This window comes from Pleurodeles waltl, chromosome 8 (genome assembly GCF_031143425.1).
Source record: "Pleurodeles waltl isolate 20211129_DDA chromosome 8, aPleWal1.hap1.20221129, whole genome shotgun sequence".
Taxonomy (NCBI): domain Eukaryota; kingdom Metazoa; phylum Chordata; class Amphibia; order Caudata; family Salamandridae; genus Pleurodeles; species Pleurodeles waltl.
The window spans coordinates 819416424-819439765 of record NC_090447.1 but is presented as its reverse complement, the minus strand read 5'-3'; the positions used below and the strand labels follow the sequence as shown (position 1 = coordinate 819439765).

General features: G+C 43.6%; 1 protein-coding gene across 2 annotated transcripts in view; it reads right to left on the bottom strand.

The window, feature by feature from the left end:
• Nucleotides 1-22799, bottom strand: part of LOC138250326 (CD99 antigen-like) — a 286125-nt gene extending 263326 nt beyond the window's left edge. Inside the window, exon 1 of one of the 2 annotated variants that reach the window (XM_069205086.1) lies at nucleotides 22402-22799. In XM_069205086.1, the coding sequence (XP_069061187.1) occupies nucleotides 22402-22465 (64 nt within the window). In that variant the 5' untranslated portion in view covers nucleotides 22466-22799. The remainder of the gene's footprint in view (nucleotides 1-22401) is intronic. The other variant, XM_069205088.1, reaches the window with a different exon arrangement.
• Nucleotides 22800-23342: the final 543 nt, after the last annotated feature.

Genomic DNA, 23342 nt, shown 5'->3' with positions numbered 1-23342 from the left:
ACCTATTGGCTTTCCCAGCATTTGTTATTTATTTGTTTTTCGTGTAGGGCTGACTTAGTTTGCACAGCGTAAAAGACTTTTACCAACAGAAAACCAATCATTAACTTTGGCAGAGGCATCCAGTTAAAACCAAATGGCTTACCTTTGCATGAAGATGTGAAACTAGAGAGAGAAGGAAAACAAAATACTGTCAACACCATCAGCCTTGCATGTCCACTCTGCATCTACAGTCCCTGCAAACGAGATACACTCGAAGGATCTCGGTTAGAGTGGAGTGGGGGCGGCTACAGTCCCCTTTTTCTCAGTCTTTGAAACCTCACACAGCCAGCCGTATAGACGGTGAGGTTGACTGATTGATGTGAAGTACCTTGAATAGTCTGAGACTGGCTGGAAGACGGTCCTGTGAAAACGAGCAGCTGTGTCCTAAAAAAAGCAGCTGTTCCCCATCTTTGACGTACGTCCCACACTCATGGTTCGATATACACTTCTCATTTTAAACCCCTCCTCTTAGGAAGAACACTGTGGTGTGCAATAGAAAGCACATGTGGTGATATACAGTGCAAAATCATATGTTAATGGACAATGTACACTGCGGTGTGCATTAGAGAAAGCATACATCGCCGTGCAGTTGGAGATTGTTCAGTGTCAAGAATGCAAGTTTGAATGCTTTCTCCTAGGACACAGCCTGCGATGGGCAATAGAAAGAACAGGTAGTGATTTGCGGTGCAGAAACATATGGTGATGTGCAGTGCGTAGGATACACTGTTGTACAACTGAAAACGCACACGCGGCAGTGCAGTAGCAAGGCACACCCTGTGGAGAGTGCACACTGCCACGTGCATTACAAAAACCGCAACACACCTACATGCAGTAGAAGTGCCCAGTGGGACACAGGAACATATGTTCTAACGAATGTAATTTAAAATAAAATAAAAATCACCATACACACACACATACTGATAGCAAAGCATATAAGACAGGTGAACAGTTCTCCGACTCCCAGTTCGGGCTTTTTATTTTAAAGGCTACAAGCACTGTGCGTTGCCATTTCAAGTTCTGTATTTCCGCTGTAGGCAATAGGCTTCAGGCAAAATAAGGTAAACAGCATCTCAGCTACTAACAGCTCCTGTTCTCTCAGAAACATCACTATCTGTGAAAGCGTAAAGCTGCCTTTGTGCGCTCATGGAAAGAACCGGGTCAGTTCTGTCAGGTCGTGTGGTGGGGAATTGGCATTAACTTTGCATGTGTTATTTGTGTGCTGTCTGCCACAAGAGAACGTGACATGCCCCCTCCCGTCTCACAGACCCTTCTATGTATCATTTGGGCGCAGGGTGAGTCGAGATGCGGACGGCAAAGAAAGGACAGAAGGCTGGGGTTGGTGGAATAGAGTGTTGATAGAAATCAGTCAGGGACAGTAAATAAAAAGAGGCAAAAACAAAAGGGAAAACAACGACGATGAATAAAACAAGCATTTGCAATGCAAGGGTTCTCGCATTTGCTCGAGTTAGAGCTATCCGCTATGTAAACTCCTAACCAGACTTTTCTTGCCACATAAATTGAAAATGAAAGGTAATACAGTTTCACATAAGCGAGCCGACTCAAAGCGCCACGCCAAGAGCATGAAGGTGACACAGAAAAGGGAAAAGAAGTTTGCTCGCAGTCAAATGTATCAGCAAAAGTGCAATTATCCATCTAACAGGGTTTATGTCCAAGGCAGAAACCAAACTGTTTCAAGAAGGGACCAACATAAAGCATTTACCAATGACAACAAAGGATTTTTGAAGGGCAAGGCCATGAAGAGCATAGTGATGGGCCTGAGGTGGGTGTGGTTAAAAGCCCAAATAGATAACAACACGCCGGAAAAGCAGCACATGTGCGCTGCTATACTCAACATAAAAAGAAGGCGGAGAACTGTGTCCACGGGAAGGAGTGAGGTGGCCAAAACTTGAGCAACTGACAGGAAAGAGGATTTGGCATAATGGATAGATCGCTGAACTTTGAAGCTGGGGAACTGGGTTCGAGTTTCGGCAGGAGGATAAACTTCATGTGATTCAGTTAATCTCTCCACAATACCGCTGCACAAAAAAATTTAAAAAAGGAATGTGCTTACAGGTTCGAGAGGTGGAGGGGGCGAGAAGAATGCAATTTGTAAAGTGTTTGAACAAAAGAACCTGAGCCCACCAGTGAAATAAATGAAGCAGAGTACCTGGGTGGGAGGGGGGAGGGGGGGGGAAGAGGCGACGCAAGGAGCAGTGAAAACATGAGCACTCTGTGGAATGCTCAAACACCAAGAAATAATTCCCCTAGGAAGACATCGCCTCACATTGGACCTCTGAATTTGAAAGCCCAGTAAAGGTGACGAGATAAGAAAAAGTTTACAAGCCTGTTTAATACACAAAACAAGTTTATTTAGTAAACAAGACTTTGGCATGGAGTGGGATGAACTTGAGCTGGGCAATCTAACGCAAATAAAGCCAGCACATGGGAAGCCAGAATATCTGTGTAGAACAAACCACAGACCCAATAGCAAGCAGTGCGCTGAATGCATTTCCAAGGTCAACTTTCTGAAACTCCCCAAGATGTCTTTAGCAAACTAGACAGCTGCACTGTATAGCAGCATGCAACCTAAAAAGTGTATGCACTGCACAAGTGACCTGGAATACCTGTACAGTGTGGCCCAATGAGGTTGTGAGAGTCTCTGTGTAGATGTTGGATTCCGGATTTGCAGAATAACTTCACCAGATCCCTTACCCTCCATTTCAATCGTGTAATTTATTTCTGTAGCATCAACTCCTCATTGGTGTTCATTCATTTTAGAGAGTTTCATGCTTTGTTGGTATAGAAATCCCAAATTATGGCTTATGAATATCCTCAACTAGTACACGACTGAGGGTACTTAGGTAATTTATATTCCTGTAGTGAACACCAGGTACTCATGCACCATGATAGAACTGTGCAGTCTCTCTCTACAAGATGACAACCGAATAAGTCTAACACACACTTGCATAGAAAGGCACATTCCTCCTTCACCTTACTCACAGCACATGTCCAAAAGTTAGTCAGATTCAGATCTGTCTGCAATGGAAAATCCTCACTACTGATAAAGCTGCACTACCATAATAATAGCCTATTGTGCAAATAACTATGATTCCATATTCCAGTCATTATGATATGTGCGGCTTCCACTTTTGTTTTGATTATCTTGGGTAGTTATATATCCGGTTGTATAATGGAAGAACGCATGCATTTACAACGCATGCTGTTACTCCGCAGTCATTACAATGAATGAGTCTTTAACACGAATTCCTTTACCACACATATCATTACACTGACATGCCTTGGGTAAAGCGCTGGACTTTGGAGCGGAATAATTTACTATTCCAACTCCAGTCTATGCAACAGTAGGGAAAGCGTTGAACTTTAAGGTCCAATGCTGCTTTCGCTAAAGCATGTTGTTGTAATGGCATGCGTGGTAAAGGAATGCATGGTAAAGAATCACCTAGTGTAATGACTGCATTGTGAGTGCAGCACGTGGTTCTACCCTCGCGGTAAAGGCGGTTTCCTTAAATGAATGCTGTACATGAAGGGGTTAATGACCCTCTACAGGAGTCTACCCAATGGCAGGCCCTTGTTTTCTAGTAGGAAGCTCAGAGCCTATCTGAAAAAGATTTGGAACACAATACATATTTTATGAGAGAGATGAGGAACATCAGGGTATTTCAAGACTAGTGAACTGTTTCCGGTTCACAGGACTGGCATTTAGGAAAAGAAAGCCCTGGTAAATTTCCAGGTCTGCCAAAACACATTTGTTCTCTTAACTGGCAACATGCAGTTTCCAATTTGATGGCATTGTACAGGTAGCTTCCTCTTCCCCCTTCAGCTGCAGCAAACCTCTAGTCACATTCTTCACAGAAAAGGGCTTGACTGCAACTAATGCCTACAGTATCAGCACCAACAGTGCTTTAAAAAAAAAAAAAACATGCATGCCTAATCCTCAAACTGTGGTTGCAAGTTTCCCGCACTTTTGCACTGTTTTTAAAAGTTACCACTGCCGAAGGGATAAGCTGGAAGGACAATATGTGGACATGCACAGAGAAATCTTTACCTAGAGAAATGAGGCTCAGCTCTACACCTAGTCTATCATGCAAGCCAACTTCATCTTCGCTTGCTGAACGAAGGCCAAGTCATACTTTGCTTAGTCTAATGTGGGATCTGTCCAGTGCACTATTTTCAGCCACATTTCCGGTTTACGCCCCATCCAACCAAACTAGTGGGGCCATATCACCACATCCTTGTTACCAACAGTGCAAGCACCTATTTTGATCATGTGGTTTCAGGACACCAGATATACAGCAAGATATAGAGGAATAATATTGGTTCTGGGTGGTGCTAAAGCTCATTCTATGTATACTCTAACTAAATGATTGATAACAATGCGCTGTGCAGACAGTTAAGTTGTGAAGCCAAAAAACAAAAAACGTCACAGCTTTGTGGAGAACGCCAGCCACTATGTAGCGCCCATGCTGGCTGGCCTGCGATGAGATTTCAGTTTTTATTCCGAAGTTCGTGAACTCTACCTCAATAATAAGAGCTGGAGGGATAAAGACGTGAAGCAGAGCAGAAGAGAGCAAGCACTAGCAAAGCCAACAGTTTGCCATTTGTTTATTGAAAGGTTCCCTGAACTTTCGAAGACTCACTCAGCACGTCCAGTACAGGTAGAAGCAAAGCCAGCTTCTCTGTCACACAGCTCTCATAAGCATAGGTTGCAGCAGCACGCATCTCCCACACACAACATACACATCCCAGAAGTGCGTGACGTCTCCTCCACACAAAGGGCAAATGCAGCACAAACAGCTGAATATCCGTCAGCAGTCTACGCAACAGTGAAGACCATCAACTGCTTTTACTGACGACGCCAAAGAAAATGTGTGCAAGACATCACGTAACGGTGCAAGGGAGTGGTGCTGATGCAAGCATGGTGTTGTCTTGCACTGCTTCCCATACTGGAACCTTTGTTATGCAGACCAGGTGCGACTGAAGCTTGTCGCGCAGAGGTCTGCCGTACCACGTTCCGTGTGCGACGGAAGTTTGCGGTTACTTCCTGTCCTTTGAAACACCTGTTGGGCGTGTAAACGAGGATTGCACCGCTGCCGCCTGTGCTAACCTGCGATGCCAGTGTGAGCGTGCACATCTGCTCCTCACATTGCATGACTTCTTTTGAAATCTTTTTTATACCTAAAAAAACGTGCTCTCCAAGAAGAAATTACAAATGAGCAAAAGGGGCGCTCAGGACGTACATCTCAGAGACAGCGGCACTAGCGAGCAGATGCACCTGAATTCTACTAAACCCCTGTTAGGCAAGTGCGCTTTAGAAAGAAAGGTTATTCTGAAAGGTTCCTTAAATTAGAATGAGGTTCCCCGATTTTCAAAAGCATTGTTTTACTTACCCATACCTTACATGTAAAGCTGCTTTAATGTTTTTTTTTCGCTTCAATGTGGAAGTATTCTTAACTCTTATGAAGATGCAACGAAATTTCCTGGCACCACGTCATAACTATGGGCTAAAACAATTATCAATTGTTTCACTGTACTCATATTTCATATCTGGTATACTACTGTCTTTCATCTACAACACTGCACATCTTCTGGTGTAAGAGAAAATCAGAAAGATTCTGAATTTATGCGGGATATTGTGAAGTGACAGAAGTCTACCTGTCAGATGTCAGCATCTTATCTGGACAGTTTTAGATGTGCGTTCTCTGTATAACTGTAGGGATGCTAGTACCACCGCGTAAAGAGTAACAGACAATGACAAAACCAACAGGGTTGCTTTATGTGTAGCACCTGCATACAGATACATACATTATTCAGGTCTACGCTCAAATATATGAACACATTCAGACAGCAACACATGTCCATGAACAAACGAGCCACACCCCTACAGATTCACATGCACACAGACCAGCACAAGGAGGTTTATCTGTACTTACAAATAGTGATTCCCGTACAACAAGACTGACACTGTGGGTCTAATTCACAAAGGAAAATTACATTTTTTTTTTTTTATTGTACAGTTTTTGGGTATTCACAAACTTCAACTTTACTAATAGTAATGTTAAGACTGCAGAGACTGACTACATAGAAAGGTAGACCTGTCCAATAAAACAAGATAAACTAGGTCTAATGAATTAAACAAATACTACAGATCTAGGAAAGCACTAATTCATTCAATGACATTCCAGAACTAGCAATACAGTGATTGGCGTATCCAGACAGATAAGACTATTAGGTGCCACCGATATTTACATTAAATATATGTTTGGTGAACGCTACAAGTTAAACAAGTCCAGCTTCCTCTGCTGCTTTCAAAAGAAATGAATGGGCTTAGGCATTTGTAACAAAGTGAATGAAATGTAATTGCATGGGGTTGGACTACGTTTTTTACCATGCTGTCTTTGTTTACAATCAAAGCAACGTGTTGTATGCAATAAATGTTTACACTGAATATCAGGCCCGGATGCCAGCTTTGAAACGTATAACATGTTAAGTGATTGAATATCTTTTTTGGTTTATACACATATAATAATAAAGGAGCCGAGAAATTAAAACGTATTAAAAATATTAAAAGTACAAGAAACATAAAATCACTTTCCAGCAGTAATCTCGAAAATGTTGCATAAAAAATTAACATACATCGTTGAGAGGATATAAAATAAGCTGATGTGTGCATAAAGGCTAGAAATCAACACTTCACCACCAGCGAAAAGCACTTTTCAAAAATCCTTCCGCTGAATAACACACGAGGGTCAGACAGCATACGAATTAAATCAAAAACAAGTGTATATTGATAAAAGCCACAAGAGACAGGTACCAAATATTTACGTCCAAACAGCTGAGCACATGTACAGAAAAAGAAAAAAAATGGACCAGTGTCCGAGGAGAAGCTTCATCACATGGAACAACAAAACAGACTTCCAATCTTATTGACCAAAGGGGAAACAAAGATAGCCTTTGACTTCATGGTTGAATGGCGCTTTCCTGTTATTCCACAATGAAATCCAGAGGAGGAGTGGAGGGCAGTCTCGCGTTGCTGACCATATAAGCCAACTTCTCATTCAGGAAACAACGGGGACCACCTGGACCTAGTTCACGCAAGCCACCTACAAAAGCAATTCCCCTACAACAGTAGCCTAGTGCAGCTGCTGAAGGCCCATATTGCAGCCCCATATGTCAGCACAGGTCAATATTTCAACTTATACATTTGAAGTAAAGGCAATTCTGGACACTGCCAACTTTAAAGGCATTTCATACAAGGCCCCTTGAGGGCATGGATGAAGCAGAGACAGCGATTAGAGAGATAAGGCAAGAAAGTGCTGCGGGAATAGAATGTCACCCCAAGGAAAGATGACTCATTCTCCCTCGAGCTGTTTTTACCCCCAGTGGAAATAGACCTGTCTTTACAGCTCTGGACACCACATACCATATAGTGGTTTTAGATGTGTCCATCTATTTCATCATTTGAGAGGATCGTCTGTAAAAACAACGAGGTGGGATCACCCACAAAAGTAATCTCTCATAGTTGCTCACTCCTGCCATATCTTTTGCCTTCTTTTAACTACAAGTTAATGCTTCCTTACTGCCCTGAAAATACTAAGGGGCTCACTACGAGTTTGGGGGTTCGACAGTCGGACCTCCAAACCTGCAGGGATGAGGCTGCGGTCATACCCTGCAACCTCAACCCCATCATATTATGATGTTTCCACCAGGCTGACTGGCAGAAACATCATATTATGGCATTTCCACCAGTCAGCCTGGCAGAAACAGTGCCACGACTTTGGCCTCAGCTCCCTTAAGGAAGTCGAGGCCAATGCCATCGCCCAACTGCACCCTTGGAATGAGCACTCTCTGCAGAGCAGAGAGTACGCATTCCGAGGGTGCTGAGAGGAGAGCCTGCACTGCCCTTGCCTTGCCCCAGCACTGGCTTTCCGGCAGCCTTTCAAAAGGCTGGCGGAAAGTGGACTCGTGATCATCACGGCGGTGCTGCCATGGGCACCATCATGGCAGACTATGACTCTGACTGCCGCCACGCCTTCGGGATCACTGCACCACGCCTTCGGGATCAGTGATCCTGGCAGTGGCGGCAGTCCTCTGGCGGTCTGACCACCAGGGTTGTAATCTGGCAGTAAGGCCACCAGAAATGTGGTGGTCCGACCACCACTGCAAGTTTAGCAGCCTTAAGACCACCAAACTCTTAATGAAGCCCTAAGACCTGTCGATATCCTTCACCCTCCTTAAGTATTCTGAATTCATCACCTGCAACTTTCATCTCCCCTTTGATGCCAAATTTTGAAACACTTCAATATTAAGAGTAATAAATGCTCTGACACAATCACCTCTTAACCTGCATCGTTTATCTCTACTAGGGACCTCTTTTACATTGTTGTAAATTTAAGCACAGCAAATTCCCCATCAGTGACCTCATGAATGCTGAACAAGGTCACATCCAAACCTAGGACACCATTATTATGGACTAGTTTGATAATTTCCTGTTCCCTTTCTTCTCCTGAACTCTAACATTGCTACTAGCGCTGAAAACTACTTTCAAGTACCTGCCTGTTACAACACAAATCTAATCTTTGAAAAATACAGCCTTTCTGCTAAAGCTAGTGTATTATCAACGCTATCTCTCCAGATAAACTTGGAACACCACCAAAACCTCGAAAGTGGTGCTTATTCACCCTCTGTGTTAAAAGACGCTGTGAAAAATAAGCTGAAAAGCTGTGAAGAGTCATGAAAACCCATCATTTACCCAGCTCAATCCTAAAAGAAAAATGTACAAGTCATGATGGCAATATAAATTTTACATAGAAGTTAACTATTTCATCCCTTCAATCCTTATAGACTCACCATATGCTAGGTTAGCCTGACAAGAGAATGTCAGCCTGGCCTAGTTTTTGTTGTTGAACCCCTTACAAGATTGATCTGCTTCTACCTGTGACCAACATGTAGTTCTTGATCCTGCTCTCTAACCAATTTCTAAATATTTTTCTTACCTCGTACTGTGTAATTCTTTCATATTCAGCTTCCTACCATTTTCAAAATGCTACTATTGTTACCCAAAAATAAAAAAAATGTTACTATATCATGTTGGCTATCCACTCCAGAAAGCTGCTGCCCAGTTCAGAATTTTGACTTGCAGCCCTCTGAAACCTAGTTCGGTGGAGTCAGTGCTGTGTAAGACAATATATGTATAAATAAAAATGCCCAAATATTCTTTCATACCTGAATCAGGCAAGTTATCCCTATTAACCTGTCACATGTTTTAAAGGGTGGGCATTACAAATTATGGTATTAATTTTACAAGAAAAGGTTTACAACCCCCTCCTTCCATGGCTATCAAACATTATGACTGGAGCAGTTCTCGGTATATCCTCATGAAAATGACCTCTGTTAGACCTGTCAACCTTAGGGTGGTCTTCCCTTAAAGTTAAACATTCATGACAACGTGCTCTGCCTACATCATCTTTGGGTCCCCACACGAGCTTAGTGGGGACCACAAAACAACAACCCCTCCCACCATTCAGTGTCTGTTTAAGCTCGCTCATGGCTGAAACTTTTGTTTTACAGCTAGGAGTAGCTTGTGCTTTGTATTTGTGATTTCACTGTTATAGGCCTGCTACCCCTGAACATATGTAATGCACTATGCCCTCTAGGGCTCAATATATGGTTTCACTGCATTATTTACTGCCATTTTCTTTTTGTGTGGTTATGTTCTGTAGGGGGTAACTATATAGTTACATGAACATGTTCCTTTTAAAGACTATTTTCATTGTGGAGTCGTCTAGGGGCTGTTCTAAGCATTACAGTGATATCAACATAGTAAAATATTCATGGCACAAAAACTCGCTCCATAATGCATTGTAGGGCATTACTTTTATAGAACCTTTTTGCTTATAACACAGCCTGTGGTGGTCCTAGAACAATGAGACCACCTCTAAAACGCTCTGTCTACACAATCTTTGGGTCCCGACACTATGTAGTAGGGACCCCGAAATAATAACCCCCCCACCATTCATTGTCTTTTAAGCTTTCTCATGGCTACAACTATTGTTTTACAGCTGGGAGAAGTTCTGTTTTAAAGGCCTTGTTTATAATATCAATGCAGCAGGCCTGCTAGCCCTACAAAAATCCTCTAGAGGCTAAGTATAGGGTTACCCCTCATTACTTTCTGCTGTCTGTTAGGTCAAGTGTGCAAGCACTCCGATGTTTTGTAGACTATTTGTCTCCGCCCATCTCAGAGCCCTACACTGGCTGCCCATCAACAAAAGGATAATTTTCAAAATCCTTGTCCACGCTCACAAAGCCCTCCATGACACCGGACATGCCTACCTCAACAAACGAATCAACTTCCAGAAACCAACTCGACAGCTCTGCCGCCCTCGCCCTCACTAGTCCCCCGCATCCAACGCACCACCTCCGGTGGCAGATCCTTCTCCCACCTCACCGCCAAAACCTGGAACTCCCTCCCCACCAACTTACGCAAGACCCAGGACCTCCTAACCTTCAGGAAGCACCTCAAAACATGGCTTTTTGAGCAGTAACCCCCCGCCCCCCAAGCTCCTTGAGACCCTACTGGGTGAGTAGTGTGCTTAAGAAATGTGTTTTGTAGGCTTTTAGCCACGCCCACTGAACGCCCATCACTATCACTCATTCATGGGCTTGCCTTTCAAAAATCCTTTATCATCATTGGTAAATGCTTTATGTTTGTTCCTCCTTGGGGTGGTTTTGTTTAAAGTTGAATTTAACATTACTAATTTAGAAATACCACTCTTAGAAAGTTATTTCTCTGCTCTTAAAGCTCTGTGTGTCTGTAGTGTGCCTCGAATACACGTCTAGGGTAGATGGCACCATGCCTTTGTGCATTCCCTCTAGACAGCCACACAGAAAGGAAGGTTAGGTGTCTGAATGCCCATATGCAGCCTGATGGCTCATCTTGGGCAGGATAGGAGGGAGGAACAGACACACCTGAAAGGGCAGGGTCCTGTCCCCACACAAATGGCTGATTTCCCCCTGTAGCAAGTCTTGGGCCAGGGCTAGAAAGAAAGGACCTCTATGCACTTCAAAGACCCTTCTTTGAAGTCACCCCACTTCAAAAGGCACAACTGGGCAGAAGACCTGGGTCTCTGACCCCACTGTATCGGACACTTCAGGACCTGTAAAGAACCTGTGCTGCTAAAAGGACTGTCACACTGCTGGATTTCTGCTCTGGAAGAACTGCTTTTCTGCTGTGCTGTCATGCTGTTCTCTAACCCTGCTGAGGAAGAACTGGACTCTTTCTGGTACCCAGAGTGATCTCCAAGGGCTTGTCGGCTTGCCTCCTGTTGCTTGAGACTCAGGGATAACAAAGTCTCATCACCTGCTCCTGCGTCTGACCTGTTGGAAGTGAACCCACATGCTTGCTCCAGTAGAGCAGAACCGATGCACTGTAGCTCTTGCAAAATCAGAGCATAGCACTCACAACCAGCTCTTCGCCTGAAGAACCAACGCATCGGAGCAGCTGCATCACCAACGCTGCAGTGTGGGAAGATCAATGCATCCCCTCAACTGCGTCTATGAAACCAACACCTCTAGGCTCAGCGCATCATCTTCAGAATGGATGCATCACTGCCACTGCATGAAGAAAATCCATGCATCGCCTCGACTCCAGGATCGACACCAACGCATCCCTTGGCTGCACAGTACATTTTGCTGTTGCTGCCAGGATCAAGGTACTGTGTTCAGCGCTCCCGCATGGCTTCTGTATCCAGCCCATGCCCTATCGTGATCAGCCTCAACACTTGACCATGCCCCAGTCCAGCGCGACCAGATACCCTCCATTGGCCCTTATTGCTTCTAAGCGCTACAGACTCTTACTCTTTAAAAATTCATATCTTGACTTCTACTAACTCGATATTTGTCTTTCTGGTCTTGATTTCTTTATAAAATCATGATTTATTTTTCTAACCTGGTGTGGAGTCTTTTTGTGGTGTTTTCACTGTGTTACTGTGTATTGTGTTGCACAAATACTTTACACATTGCCTCTTAAGTTAAGCCTGCCTGCTCCGTGCCAGGGGGACAGCACAGGTTAATTTAAGGTGTGTATCTGACTTACCCTGACTAGCATTGTGGTTCCCGCTTAGGCAGGGTCAGAACTCTGTCAACCAGGCACCAAATTTCTAACAACCTCAATGTATTCCACTGTGACTGCTTACTGTGTTTGCCAGGTCTCCCACTTTTATGGCAAATCCAGTGAATACATTTATTTACTTGTACTTGCCCTGACAAAGGCACTTTATACCCCTGACAAGGCACCAAACTACATTTGCAGACAGGCAGCATGCTACACGGTGGCGAATGCTTGGTTAGGAGGGTGCTGAATTGCAGTCTGGCCTAGGTAGGAAGAATTTTTTGTTTTAGGTCCTGCACCTTGGCGCCTGATGACAGGGCGAGGAATGAAGGTTACAACACATACAGTTTACATGATTCATTTATTGTTGTGCTCGATCAAGCGGGTTTCTATGGAAAGCATCAAGCGAGGCAGGAATATCCCATATCATGCACTGGATACAGCAAGTCATGGTGGATGCCACAATATTGTATATATATTCTCCACCAAATGACACAAAGTCATACACGGCACACACAGGAATCCTTGTGTTTGATGTTTATTCTTACAGCAGAAACAAGTAACCCAAACACCACTGGTTGGACTTTTTCAGCATAATTATGAATATGCCGTGTGTCACATAATCCATCACCCTCCGCATAATCTGCAGACTCAAAAAAAGTGCCATATAGATCAATCATTACTAAACTATTCGACATGCATTTCCAAACAGTGCAAGTCCCTTCGCAAAAGTTGACTGGTCATCTTTCAATCCTTATTGCTGTATTTGATTGTTAAATTGGTAGTAATAAGGTGAAATATTTGCCCACACAATGTTACCATAAAAACAATGGCAAAACAATGTATTAATACGATCGCTAAATGTGATGCATTACACTGCATAGTTTCCCTTTTCTTGCCGCATCATTTATTCAACTCTGCCACATAACTCGGCCCTCCCTCGTGCGCAGCTCGAGTGGCCCTGGCCTTTAGTAACATCTGTTGTCGCTCATGTCCTGACTGGGAGTAGGTGCCAAAGAGAGGGAGGAAGGGAGAGGCAGAATAACCCTCAAGGTCTCCCCCACAAACTTCTGATAAATGATCACACTGTGGATACTTTTACACCCGGCTGCTAAAGGAATGTTGCCAATATCGTATTGGATTGCATGTTTAAAGTGGTACCGAAACAAAAATGCAATGTTTGACTAGTTAAAATGTTTGACTAGAAATGACAACTGTTTTAAAACAGTAACCCGCTAAAATGCATTTTAACAGTGAAGGATGGAACCGGGAGAGTTATGAACAAGTAATTGTGATTTTATTTAGCATTCCCATCACTTGGACCAATCACGATGGCTTCCATATCGGGCCTGCTTTGTGTGTATTAAAAAGGAAGGTAAAATCCAGTCTGGCACGGATGAAGTGCCTGCCTACATCTCGCATACAATTTGCGCCAGTTATGCCACGTTGCAAAACAATTAACTATCTTCCCTCTAAACTCAAGGCATAAGAGCGTTTATTTGGGGACGGACGTTTCCTTCTTCTATCAAGTAGTGATTTAAATTTGCTACCGCCTACATTTAGAGGGGTCAAGGGAGTCTTCCGTTTATAACGTCATCCACGGGCGTGGCGGTTTCATGTCGCACAAAACAAGGCTTTACAAAGGGCCTAGTCAGCAAGTGATAGTTTCCAGCCCAGCACTGGCAGGCAACCCCAAGGATCCACCCCGTTCACAAAGCTTCAGCACAATGACAGGGTCCTCGAATATCAGCTGCCTGAAGGTAGCCAAATCCGGCTCGCGTTGTGCTTGATTTCGACGTCAAAATAAAAGTCTGAGGAAAAGTGGCCCAGGTATACTTTGGCCTGCAAAGCTTCCTACTTATCAAAATCAAATTGTACATAAGTTAAGTTTCTCGGGAGCTTATTAGGCCGTGGTGAGAATAATCGACATTTAAAAAGTCAAAAATGTAAGGCCTGCTTTAAAGTTTATTGTGATGGAACGCCCACGCTCATCTCAGTCTTTGAAGATTTTAGCACAGTGGCTAAGTTTTATCTGTAGGCGTGCTGGAACCACCCTACTTGCCGCATTTCACATCTTAATCCAGGCAGTGCCAAGTGGCCACGTGCTCAGCTGTCAGGCACAGGCATTTTGTATAATCCTTTAAATTAGGCATTTCGCGAGATCCATCCTTCAAGTTATGTGTATTTGGCACCTTCGGTCAGTCCCACCCAGTTTTGGGCTCTCTGTATTTACATGTGCGCTCAGAATACCCCGACTGTCTTCGATCCAAAGAGAGATCTGGGTGCCACAGCTTTCAAAAAGTACACGATGGATGGGTCTGCCACAAAGATCCGACCGTTTTCAATTTCAGTCAGTTACTGCACACGATGGCCCTCTGGGGAAATACTCTTTGACCTTCTACAGGGGTGGACACCCCAGCCTTATGAAGAATGAGGAAAATCCGAGGTTACTACTGATAAGAGTTTCTTTGCATGCATCTCTCATGAACGAAGTGCGTTTTCTTTTTTAATCTAAATGTGCAGCATTGCAATCAAAAGCATGCGGCTTCTGACTAACATCAGCTGTAAATTAGGGCATGAAATGAGTTTATTATTCAGACTGGTTTGTGAGAATGTCTTCTACTGGAGTCTCTCCAAAGTTGATTCTGGGAAGACTGCTGGTGGGTCTGGATGCTGTTGTGCCTCGTGCTTACTACACCAGATTATGGCAGCCAAAGAGAGATTCATGATCATTTGTACTTAAATATATTACATTTATGATCCTGAAAACCCCCCTACTCCTCCACCCCGAAACTGAGAACTTTAAACTCTACCATTCTAGAAGACCTCTTTTGACCAGGCACACACTTTACTGACTCAAAATGCCACCAGGAAAGTTTTGGAATGCTCAATGTAAAGGCAGGGTATGAACAGATTACTCCCTTGCTGTGTGTTTAGAAACACACCAACTTACTTTTAGCAAGAAAATCAACACTTGGCTCTACACTTCCATATTATACATTATAAATGTACTCCAGTAAATAAATGCAGGTTCGAAGAAAGCGTGATGAACCAGTCCTGACAATGGCTTGCCCAAGAGGAACTGATGAGACGCAATTATGCTCAAGTGTGAGACTTCAGGGAATTTGATGCTATGGCTCAGCAGAAGTATTAATACTCAGGTGTGGAGCGTCACTAAAGTCAAAAGACTTAAGTAAAAAGGCTATTGTCAAGACTGAGAATACTCCTGGAGCAAGTAATCGACACAGCAAAGGAATCGGGAGGTCTAACAAACAGCATATAGGGCCAGATGTACCACAGTGTTTTATCCATTCTGTCTCTATGGGAAAATGTGTTCGTACATATGGGCCTTAGTCACTAGATCCAAGCACACTCCTTCAATCATTTGGTAAATTGTAGGCATAGAGGCTGACCATAAGTAAGGTTCGCCCATAAATAAATCTGTGATGGTCATTCAGGCAAGAATGAACTAGTTTTCACAATAATCGAAATGCCGATGTCAAACAGACAAGCATAAGTCGATGGTACAGAGCATTTGGCTGACAAATGGTGCCTGGCCGATGCACATTTAACTAACCCACCTGCCTCAATTTGAAAGACAAACAAAAAGAATTAGTGTACAACAATGAATAAATAGAAAATCATACAATCTACACCATATCACTGTGCACTACTGAAACAAGCTAAACACTTTTGGTGCATTGACGAGGTCTGCTGTCTTCCATTTACAAAGCCCCAGGCCTAGTGGGCAAGGCCTATAGTTACTTCAACACAACAGCTGAAGCTAACTTTGGAAGCTCCCAATACCAGGGACACTCCTCTTCATGAGTTCTCAGTGCCAGTGCACTATCTGTAAAAAAACAAACAAAAAAAACACAGCCTACGTGCCAAAGCCCTGACGGTCGCTGATGTGCACGTGAAAGTATTTCACAGTGACATGCTGGTATTTTACCTCTCCCCAACTTGGGCAAAGTGCTCCAAGGCCTACAAAGACGTTCCACAGGCGAACAAAGACTAATTTTAGAATAGTCATTTATACTCTCCTTGAATATTTAGGACGATTTATTTGCCTCGCCTCGAGTTCCAAGGGAGGCAGAGACATAATGGCATTTTCAGGGGGCGGGACTTGGGCGATTAGAATGTTAATGTTTTTTTTGTCCGTTTGAATAATTCCAGACATTGGTTAAACGTTTTTGTATCACTCTTTACATAATGACCGACGAGGAGGAGTTTTAAAACACAAACTAGAAATACAATGCCATCTGTGCTATTATCCTCCATATTGAAAACAAAAAAAAGGAATACAATTAAATATGAATTATGTTGTTTCAAAATTCGTGCAGTTTTGCTTTGCTGGTTGCATGCAGAAGTTGTTTTGTACAAACGGGTTCATCAACAACACTGCAAGTGAGTGCGCACAGGCGATCACCTTGAAACTGAAAATCCTTTAATATAATCCACTGCAAGTCTGCCAGCCATGCATCTTCACACATACATTCATATGCACTTGGCAAACATAATTTGGACAATTTTACATATATCTTTTGGAGTGTGCTGCCTCTGTTTTTCTTAAATGGTTCAAAGTCTGCCAGAATCCTTCCAAATACATTGTGAACAGTTCAATGTCAGAGTATAATGGCCGACAATACATTAACAAGGTTTTAAAAGTAATTAGACTGTGTAATTTGGTAATGGCGGAAGCACTTTTAATGTTGCCTTATTCATCTATCATTGACATAATTTCATTCCTGGTTGCAGGCCCTTGCCACCAGGAGTACTTTTTTTTAGGCCTCCTGGCCTAGAAGGTTCACATTTCAGTAGGGAGCTAGTCCCACTGACTCCCTGCGCCACCTTTCATTTGAGGGCCTTCTTTCGTTGGGGCAGCCCTATCTCCTTGCGCCAGCTCCTACTCTTTCCCCCAAATGATCCTCAGGGGATGTAAGGGGCAAGTTTACATGGCCTTGGCAAGTACCTCACTGCGTCTGAATTCATTTGGGGACAAAGTCCTTGCCCCCGTGGGCCGCCAGGGGGCTCTTTATTCCAGTTGTCCATGACGCCTATCTTCAGTCCCAGTTTCCTGCAGGGAAGCACAGCCAAGAGAGAGCTCTCCCCTGTGCAATACCTTTTAATTGGGGTCGGCAGTGTCCAGCAGGGCTGCACTTCTGGCCCATCCAGATGTGTTACATCACTTCTCCGCCCCTGTCCTGCGCAGTCTTCTGGGATAGCTCAAAATGGTGTCGCCCAGGAGTTAGTTGCCACATGTGCTCTGAGAGACTTGGCTCCTCCTTCCTGACATTCCTTCCAGGGCCTCAAAGGCCAGGTTCCTGACACAGAATGACAGCTGGCTGATGGATGCAAGGCCCTGCTCAGGCAGCTGGACAGAGTAATACTTGGCTCTTAACTTGAGCTGAGTCAGAGAAAGATGACATTTCTGGATGACCCATAAGCTTTACAGATATGCTTTTGTAATCTACAACATTATCCTTTTCATGCAGGTTACAGGGTACATTGGTTCAACTCTGAAGTCTGTGGATCCGAGGGAACTGGAGTTGCACCCTAGGCCATCCTTTCCCATTGACCTTTAATGTAGTGTCACTACAACAAAAAGACAGTAAGCACACTATCTATTCCTCACATATGTACACCCATCTCATAAGATTACTCCAGGTCACCACCCACTCTGCACAGTCCCTTCTGCACCAGGCTACGTAAGCGCTGCTCTTGGGCTCAACATGCCAGAAAACCTCCCTGCACAGCTCTCCCACGGGTTCACACGTGTGTGCACACGTGATCTCGTGTAACCAACCCTGGGCCTCCTACCCTTGCAGCGTCACAGCAGCCTTTGCCTAATAAGGCAGCACAGGCGATAAACATGTACAGTCCATTTTTACCATAAGTTTACTGTGGGTGAATCCCAAACTACGAGGCTCCCTCACAGTAAAAGGTTAAAAAAAAACTAGGTGATATAAAAGCGAAAAATCAGGGTGGACCAGATAGTCAGAACTGTCCTCTGACACTTCCGTATACATGTATACCTTCTCTATGTACTCATGTATCTATATATTACTTTACTCCTACTGCAGAAGAAGAAAAAAATTACTATTCAATGCACTACTCTATGTCTGACCCTATACCTCTCACAATATGTCTGCTGTCTCCATTGTCTGACTCATCCCAAACCTCATTCTAGTACTATGATCTCCAAAGTAATCTTTTCCCGACTCTTCCCTCCTCTAGCCCTCATTCAATCACCCCAAACCTCATTTTACTAGTAAGATCCTCCAATCCATTTCTAGAGACTATTCGCTCCTCCATCTTTCCTTTTACTAATCCCAAACATCATCATACTACATTGATCTCCCAAATACCACTTTCTAGACTCTTCCTTCTTCTACCTCTCTATTATTCTATTCAATCCAACTAACAGACACTGCTCAAATTTACAAAACTAATCCTTTTTGGGTTCCGGAGTAGCGTGCTACTCACCAAAAAGCCCTTCAACGCCTCGTCAGGAGTAGTAAGCGATATATAACTACTATTACAATCCATCTGGCACAACTCCAGCACAGAAGTGATGCCAGTACTGACAACATAAAGGACATTCTCCAAAGCCAGACTCCATGTTTGAATTTCAAAGTAGCGCTGAACAGAAGCCCCGGTTTGTGCACTACCCGTTCAGTGGTACACGGTGAAAGCCACTGGAAATGGCAAGCTCAGATTTCATAGTTCATCCCAGGGAAAGGTATATTAAAAGCATGTTGGGTGTCAGTGGGGCTGTATGGCGTCTATAGCACTAGTACGGTATCGTTAATGTCTCTGAACACTAACTCAAAACATTTTAGTAACTCAGTGCTCCACCATGTAAACACGTTTAAAAGCAAAATGATTTTGCGTCAATTGGGTAATAAGTCAGAAAATGGCGAAAATTCAGAGACCGAAAGGACTGCCCTTCCAAGATGGCACTTTGAAATTAAAGGTTACCTGTCACTATCAACAAATGCACTTTTATGGTGGCAGTAGCACAAGGCATTGCACATTTTGTTTTTACTACGCAGTCACTTTTCATTTGAGGAAAACTTTTACATCTGTGTTAAAGCAAATGCAAGAATTAGCTATGTTGTCATTAAATATATAATGCTGCTTCAGAATGTTAATTAGAACTAGGAGACGACACAAGCCCGGGCACTTCAGCTAGGCTCTTTACACATTTCCATTTCAAACAATTACATTACATTTTTTGCCCCGAATGATACAAGTTGGTCAGGTATGGTATTCTCTTCCCGAGTTTACGCACTGCCATTTTCGGGGCTACCTTTAAGTCAAAACTGAAGCAATTCCCCTTTCAAAGGGCACTTTTATTCTACTAAAACTCAGTAACCTCTCCCCTTCTCTCCCCACCTTTGTGGGGCTATTGTGCTATGTTCAGTATGACCCCTCACGTTCCGGGTCTGCTTTCGACTTCTGGGCATACTGTATATTATTTTATTCCCCGTTACCCTATCCACGTTTAAATTCAATGATTGCTTTTGTGTTCAACCAGACATTTAATGTTTATTTTTGTGATGTCTCAATTTTATTTGTAACCGATAAACTGTGTTTCTGTAGAAAATACTCTAAAGTCCCTGAGTAATTGACATGGCATATCAAATTATTACATAAATAAATACAGTTGAAGAGAGTAGTTTCACAAAAAATGTATCTTTCTTTCGGAAATCAGCCTATATAAACTGTGATTTCTGACTAAATATTTTCTTTAAATTTTAAAATCTTTTACTAATCAGGACTAATACACGATATGTGTATTTACAATGAAGACACCGGAATAAAGCTTTAAATGTCATGTATTTAGGGCACAGTCAGTAGAGTGCAGGAACTCCTTAAAGGCCTGGGCCCCATTCAACACCAGGACGTGAACCTTGCTGAAAAGAGACACCAATGCCCAGCAAGCACTAGACTGCCAAGCACTGAACTCTTTGGGCTAGATTCACAGCGCCATCTCCATGCTTAGGCCTAGAGGTAAGCCAGCAAACAAATCACCAGGGAAGGTCTGCTTTGCTTTAAGAGCCTGTGCACGAGCTGAGCCATGAAAACATGTGGCATGCAAATCATGCAGCAAACATGTAAAACCATGAAAACGTCTGTTAAAAACCTAAAACAAATAGCATTTCTTTAATGTGCTGAAGAGGTTTACCTTAGTGAATAAGATCATATCACTGCATTATTCAAAGTGATATTTTTTTTTAAACATGAACTTCAAAACATTCCTGCTCCTCTGCCTGACAATGCCATCTGATGAATGGAGAGGCAAGTCAGTTGTCACGTGTACCCTGGACGTGACTAGGCTCTTAGAGATGGAGCAACATTATAGTCTCCTAACTCAACACGAGGTCTTGGACCGTGCTCTTTCTGAACCTTCGTATTCGAAGGTGCTTTCAAACGTGATAAAGAAAAAGGAGGCTTGGTGAAATAAATTATTTGCCAAGGATCACACAATTTGGTCAAGCGGGATAACTGGAACTGATCCCGTTTTCTGGTTTCACTTTCACTTAATATCTTTTTCCCCTGTTTTTTACCTTACAACAAAAGGTTAATGCTTACTCTAATTCTTGGCACATGAGATTAGCATCTGATGAGATTTCAAAGGTTATACTTATGTTTCACTAACGTACGCTACTGTCATAATTAAGAAGTGCACATTCAAGTTTTGCCTTCCCAAACTTTAATGTACTCCCAAGTATTCGAGTCAGATCTAATATTATGTGGGTGTGAAGTTCTATGGGTTGAGATTTGGCATTCCAAAGCGGGGAGGCCCTGTACAGTTTGTGCACACCCAGAAACTCACATTTTCATAAACTTTTTTTCCAGTCCATTCCAAAGATGGAACGGGTCCAAAACGGACTCCTGTCAAGGGTATGGGTTAATCTGTTTTTCTGGATGGTAATAGGCTGGGAACGCACCAACAATTGGGTAGCCTAGAAGAAGGGCGTTGTTTAGCAACTCCCAATGCACTGTTGGTTAAATAAATGAACTTTTGATAAATATTGTACACTACACACAAGTAGGAGTTGCATACGATTGCGAGTACCCCCAGACAACTCCAACTGTTGAAACTTGCAACAAAAAGTACTCCTGAAATTATCTGCGAATTCTACACGTGTGAATCCATAACGGAACATAGGTGTAAACCTATTGATGCATATTTACGAATGTTCTTATGAGCTCTGCTCTAAATAGCCATAACTTAATTGAACACAAGCTCCCTCTTCCAGACACAACCAGTCATACGCCATCAGCAAAACAGAACCACATACTTTGCGTGGGGATGGCCGGGCAGCAACTTAAGTTATGAAGTCCGTTGGCAAAACTGTTCAGATGAACAGAAAACAACTTTCTAATGCTTTACTGCAACTAGTATAGTGTGGGTAAAACACGCTTCACTTCTTGCAAATGCGCTGCTTTTCTGTTTGCCTGTATCACGGGAGTAGCTTATGCTTATGTGTCTGGGACTTTTAATGCTGCGTGGCCAGTTATAAATAAAGGCTACAAGTTACAGAAAACAAAGCAAAAGCAGGACTTAAAGAGCCATAAGAGTTCGGCAAAGATAGGGGCGAATGATATTTTCAACGGAAAGTGTATACATTATGCTTAGTCAGATTCAAGTCAGGTATGAGGTAGCTGTCCCTCGAGCTGGGAGGTCTCCAGAGGTAACCAAACCTGGGGGGAATCCCGGTCTTAAAACCCGCCCGCATAACATGGAAACAGTGACGCCTCGCAAAGGCATTTCATAGCGAGGCTTAAAGCGGCACTGGAAGGAATATGAGGTCATCCACTGACAACACCCAGCAGTAAAAGCCTGGAGGGTTATCCCTGGCTCCCGCGTGAACGGGCCGGGTGAGGTCTGGGATTGTGCGGATCGCCCTTTTCGGCTCTTCTATGGCACTACAGAGAGTGTAATAGCGCCCACTTTCGAAACTCAGCGCCAAGCCCAAAATACTCTATGAGCTTCCATCGCTCAAGACCCTCACAGGCACAAAGAATGATGACCCTACTCATTAAAACAGATGGTATCACCTTCGAGAATAGCCCATGTCCACGTATCGGGGCGGGGATACACCGGACTATCTTCCATGTCTTGTAGAACCGCCACTATGGTTTAGCTCCCAAATGTGCTACTGCGATCCGGCCGCTAAGCACATGCATGCCCGCATTGCCTCCAACAAAAAGCTGCCTCTTACCTCGAATCAGAGTGGCGGCACAAGCCAGGCACAGCAGCAACACGGCTCTCCTCGCAGTCAGCATAGTGAAAACTGGATATCCACAGCAAGCAACCCCGAACTTCTACAATTCAGGCTCCCCTAAGTCTAGCCAAGGTTCGAAGAACGAACACGCGCCACTGAAACGAAGTTATGCAAATAAAAGATCCCTGCAGCTCAGTTTCCGACCCGCCAGCCAAAAAAGTTGGTGGATGTCTGAAAACAAACCTGGGCTTAGGCCCTCCCCTTTCAGCACAAAAGAGGGATCGAATAGGCAAGGGAGGCAACCAATGCGCGGAGCGCCAAGGTTCTCATGCAGCCAAAGAGGGAGAACTTGTGCATTCTCGCCTCCACCCTCGGCTCCGCCCTGCTCCACCCTCCAGATGGCTGGCGTTCGTCAGCCCAAGCCCTTGTGATAACCAGACCCTTCTCCCGGCGGGTGTGGCTGCAGTAGAAGTCTGTCGAGAGACCTGGGTCTGACTTAGAAACACGCGCTCCTGTTTAAATGCTGAAAGTGCTCTGCGAGGCTCGGCCATTACACAGTCAGGCTGTCCAAGAAGTACCAATCCCACTATCTCGTCGGGAATGAGAGCTGAAAAAAGCCCGGACAATATTTTTGATCATAGCACTAGATCTAAAATTACAAGCCACAGTCTATTGAATTCTGGTTCTTGTAGTCTTCGTTCACTTCCACTCAATCCCTTTGATTTATATATCCCAAAACAATACTTAATAAAAGTTCAAGGCTGGAGTACGTATTGCTAATGACAAAGTCATCTAGTAATCGTATCCATGTGGTAGTAGGCGACCGACTCTCACTTCATGTTATCATTGACTCTGCTTCCAGTGCTTTAAATGGACAGGTACTGTTCGGTACTCAGTACCTGCACTTCTGGCAGAGTACCAGAACTTCTTAGGAGCAA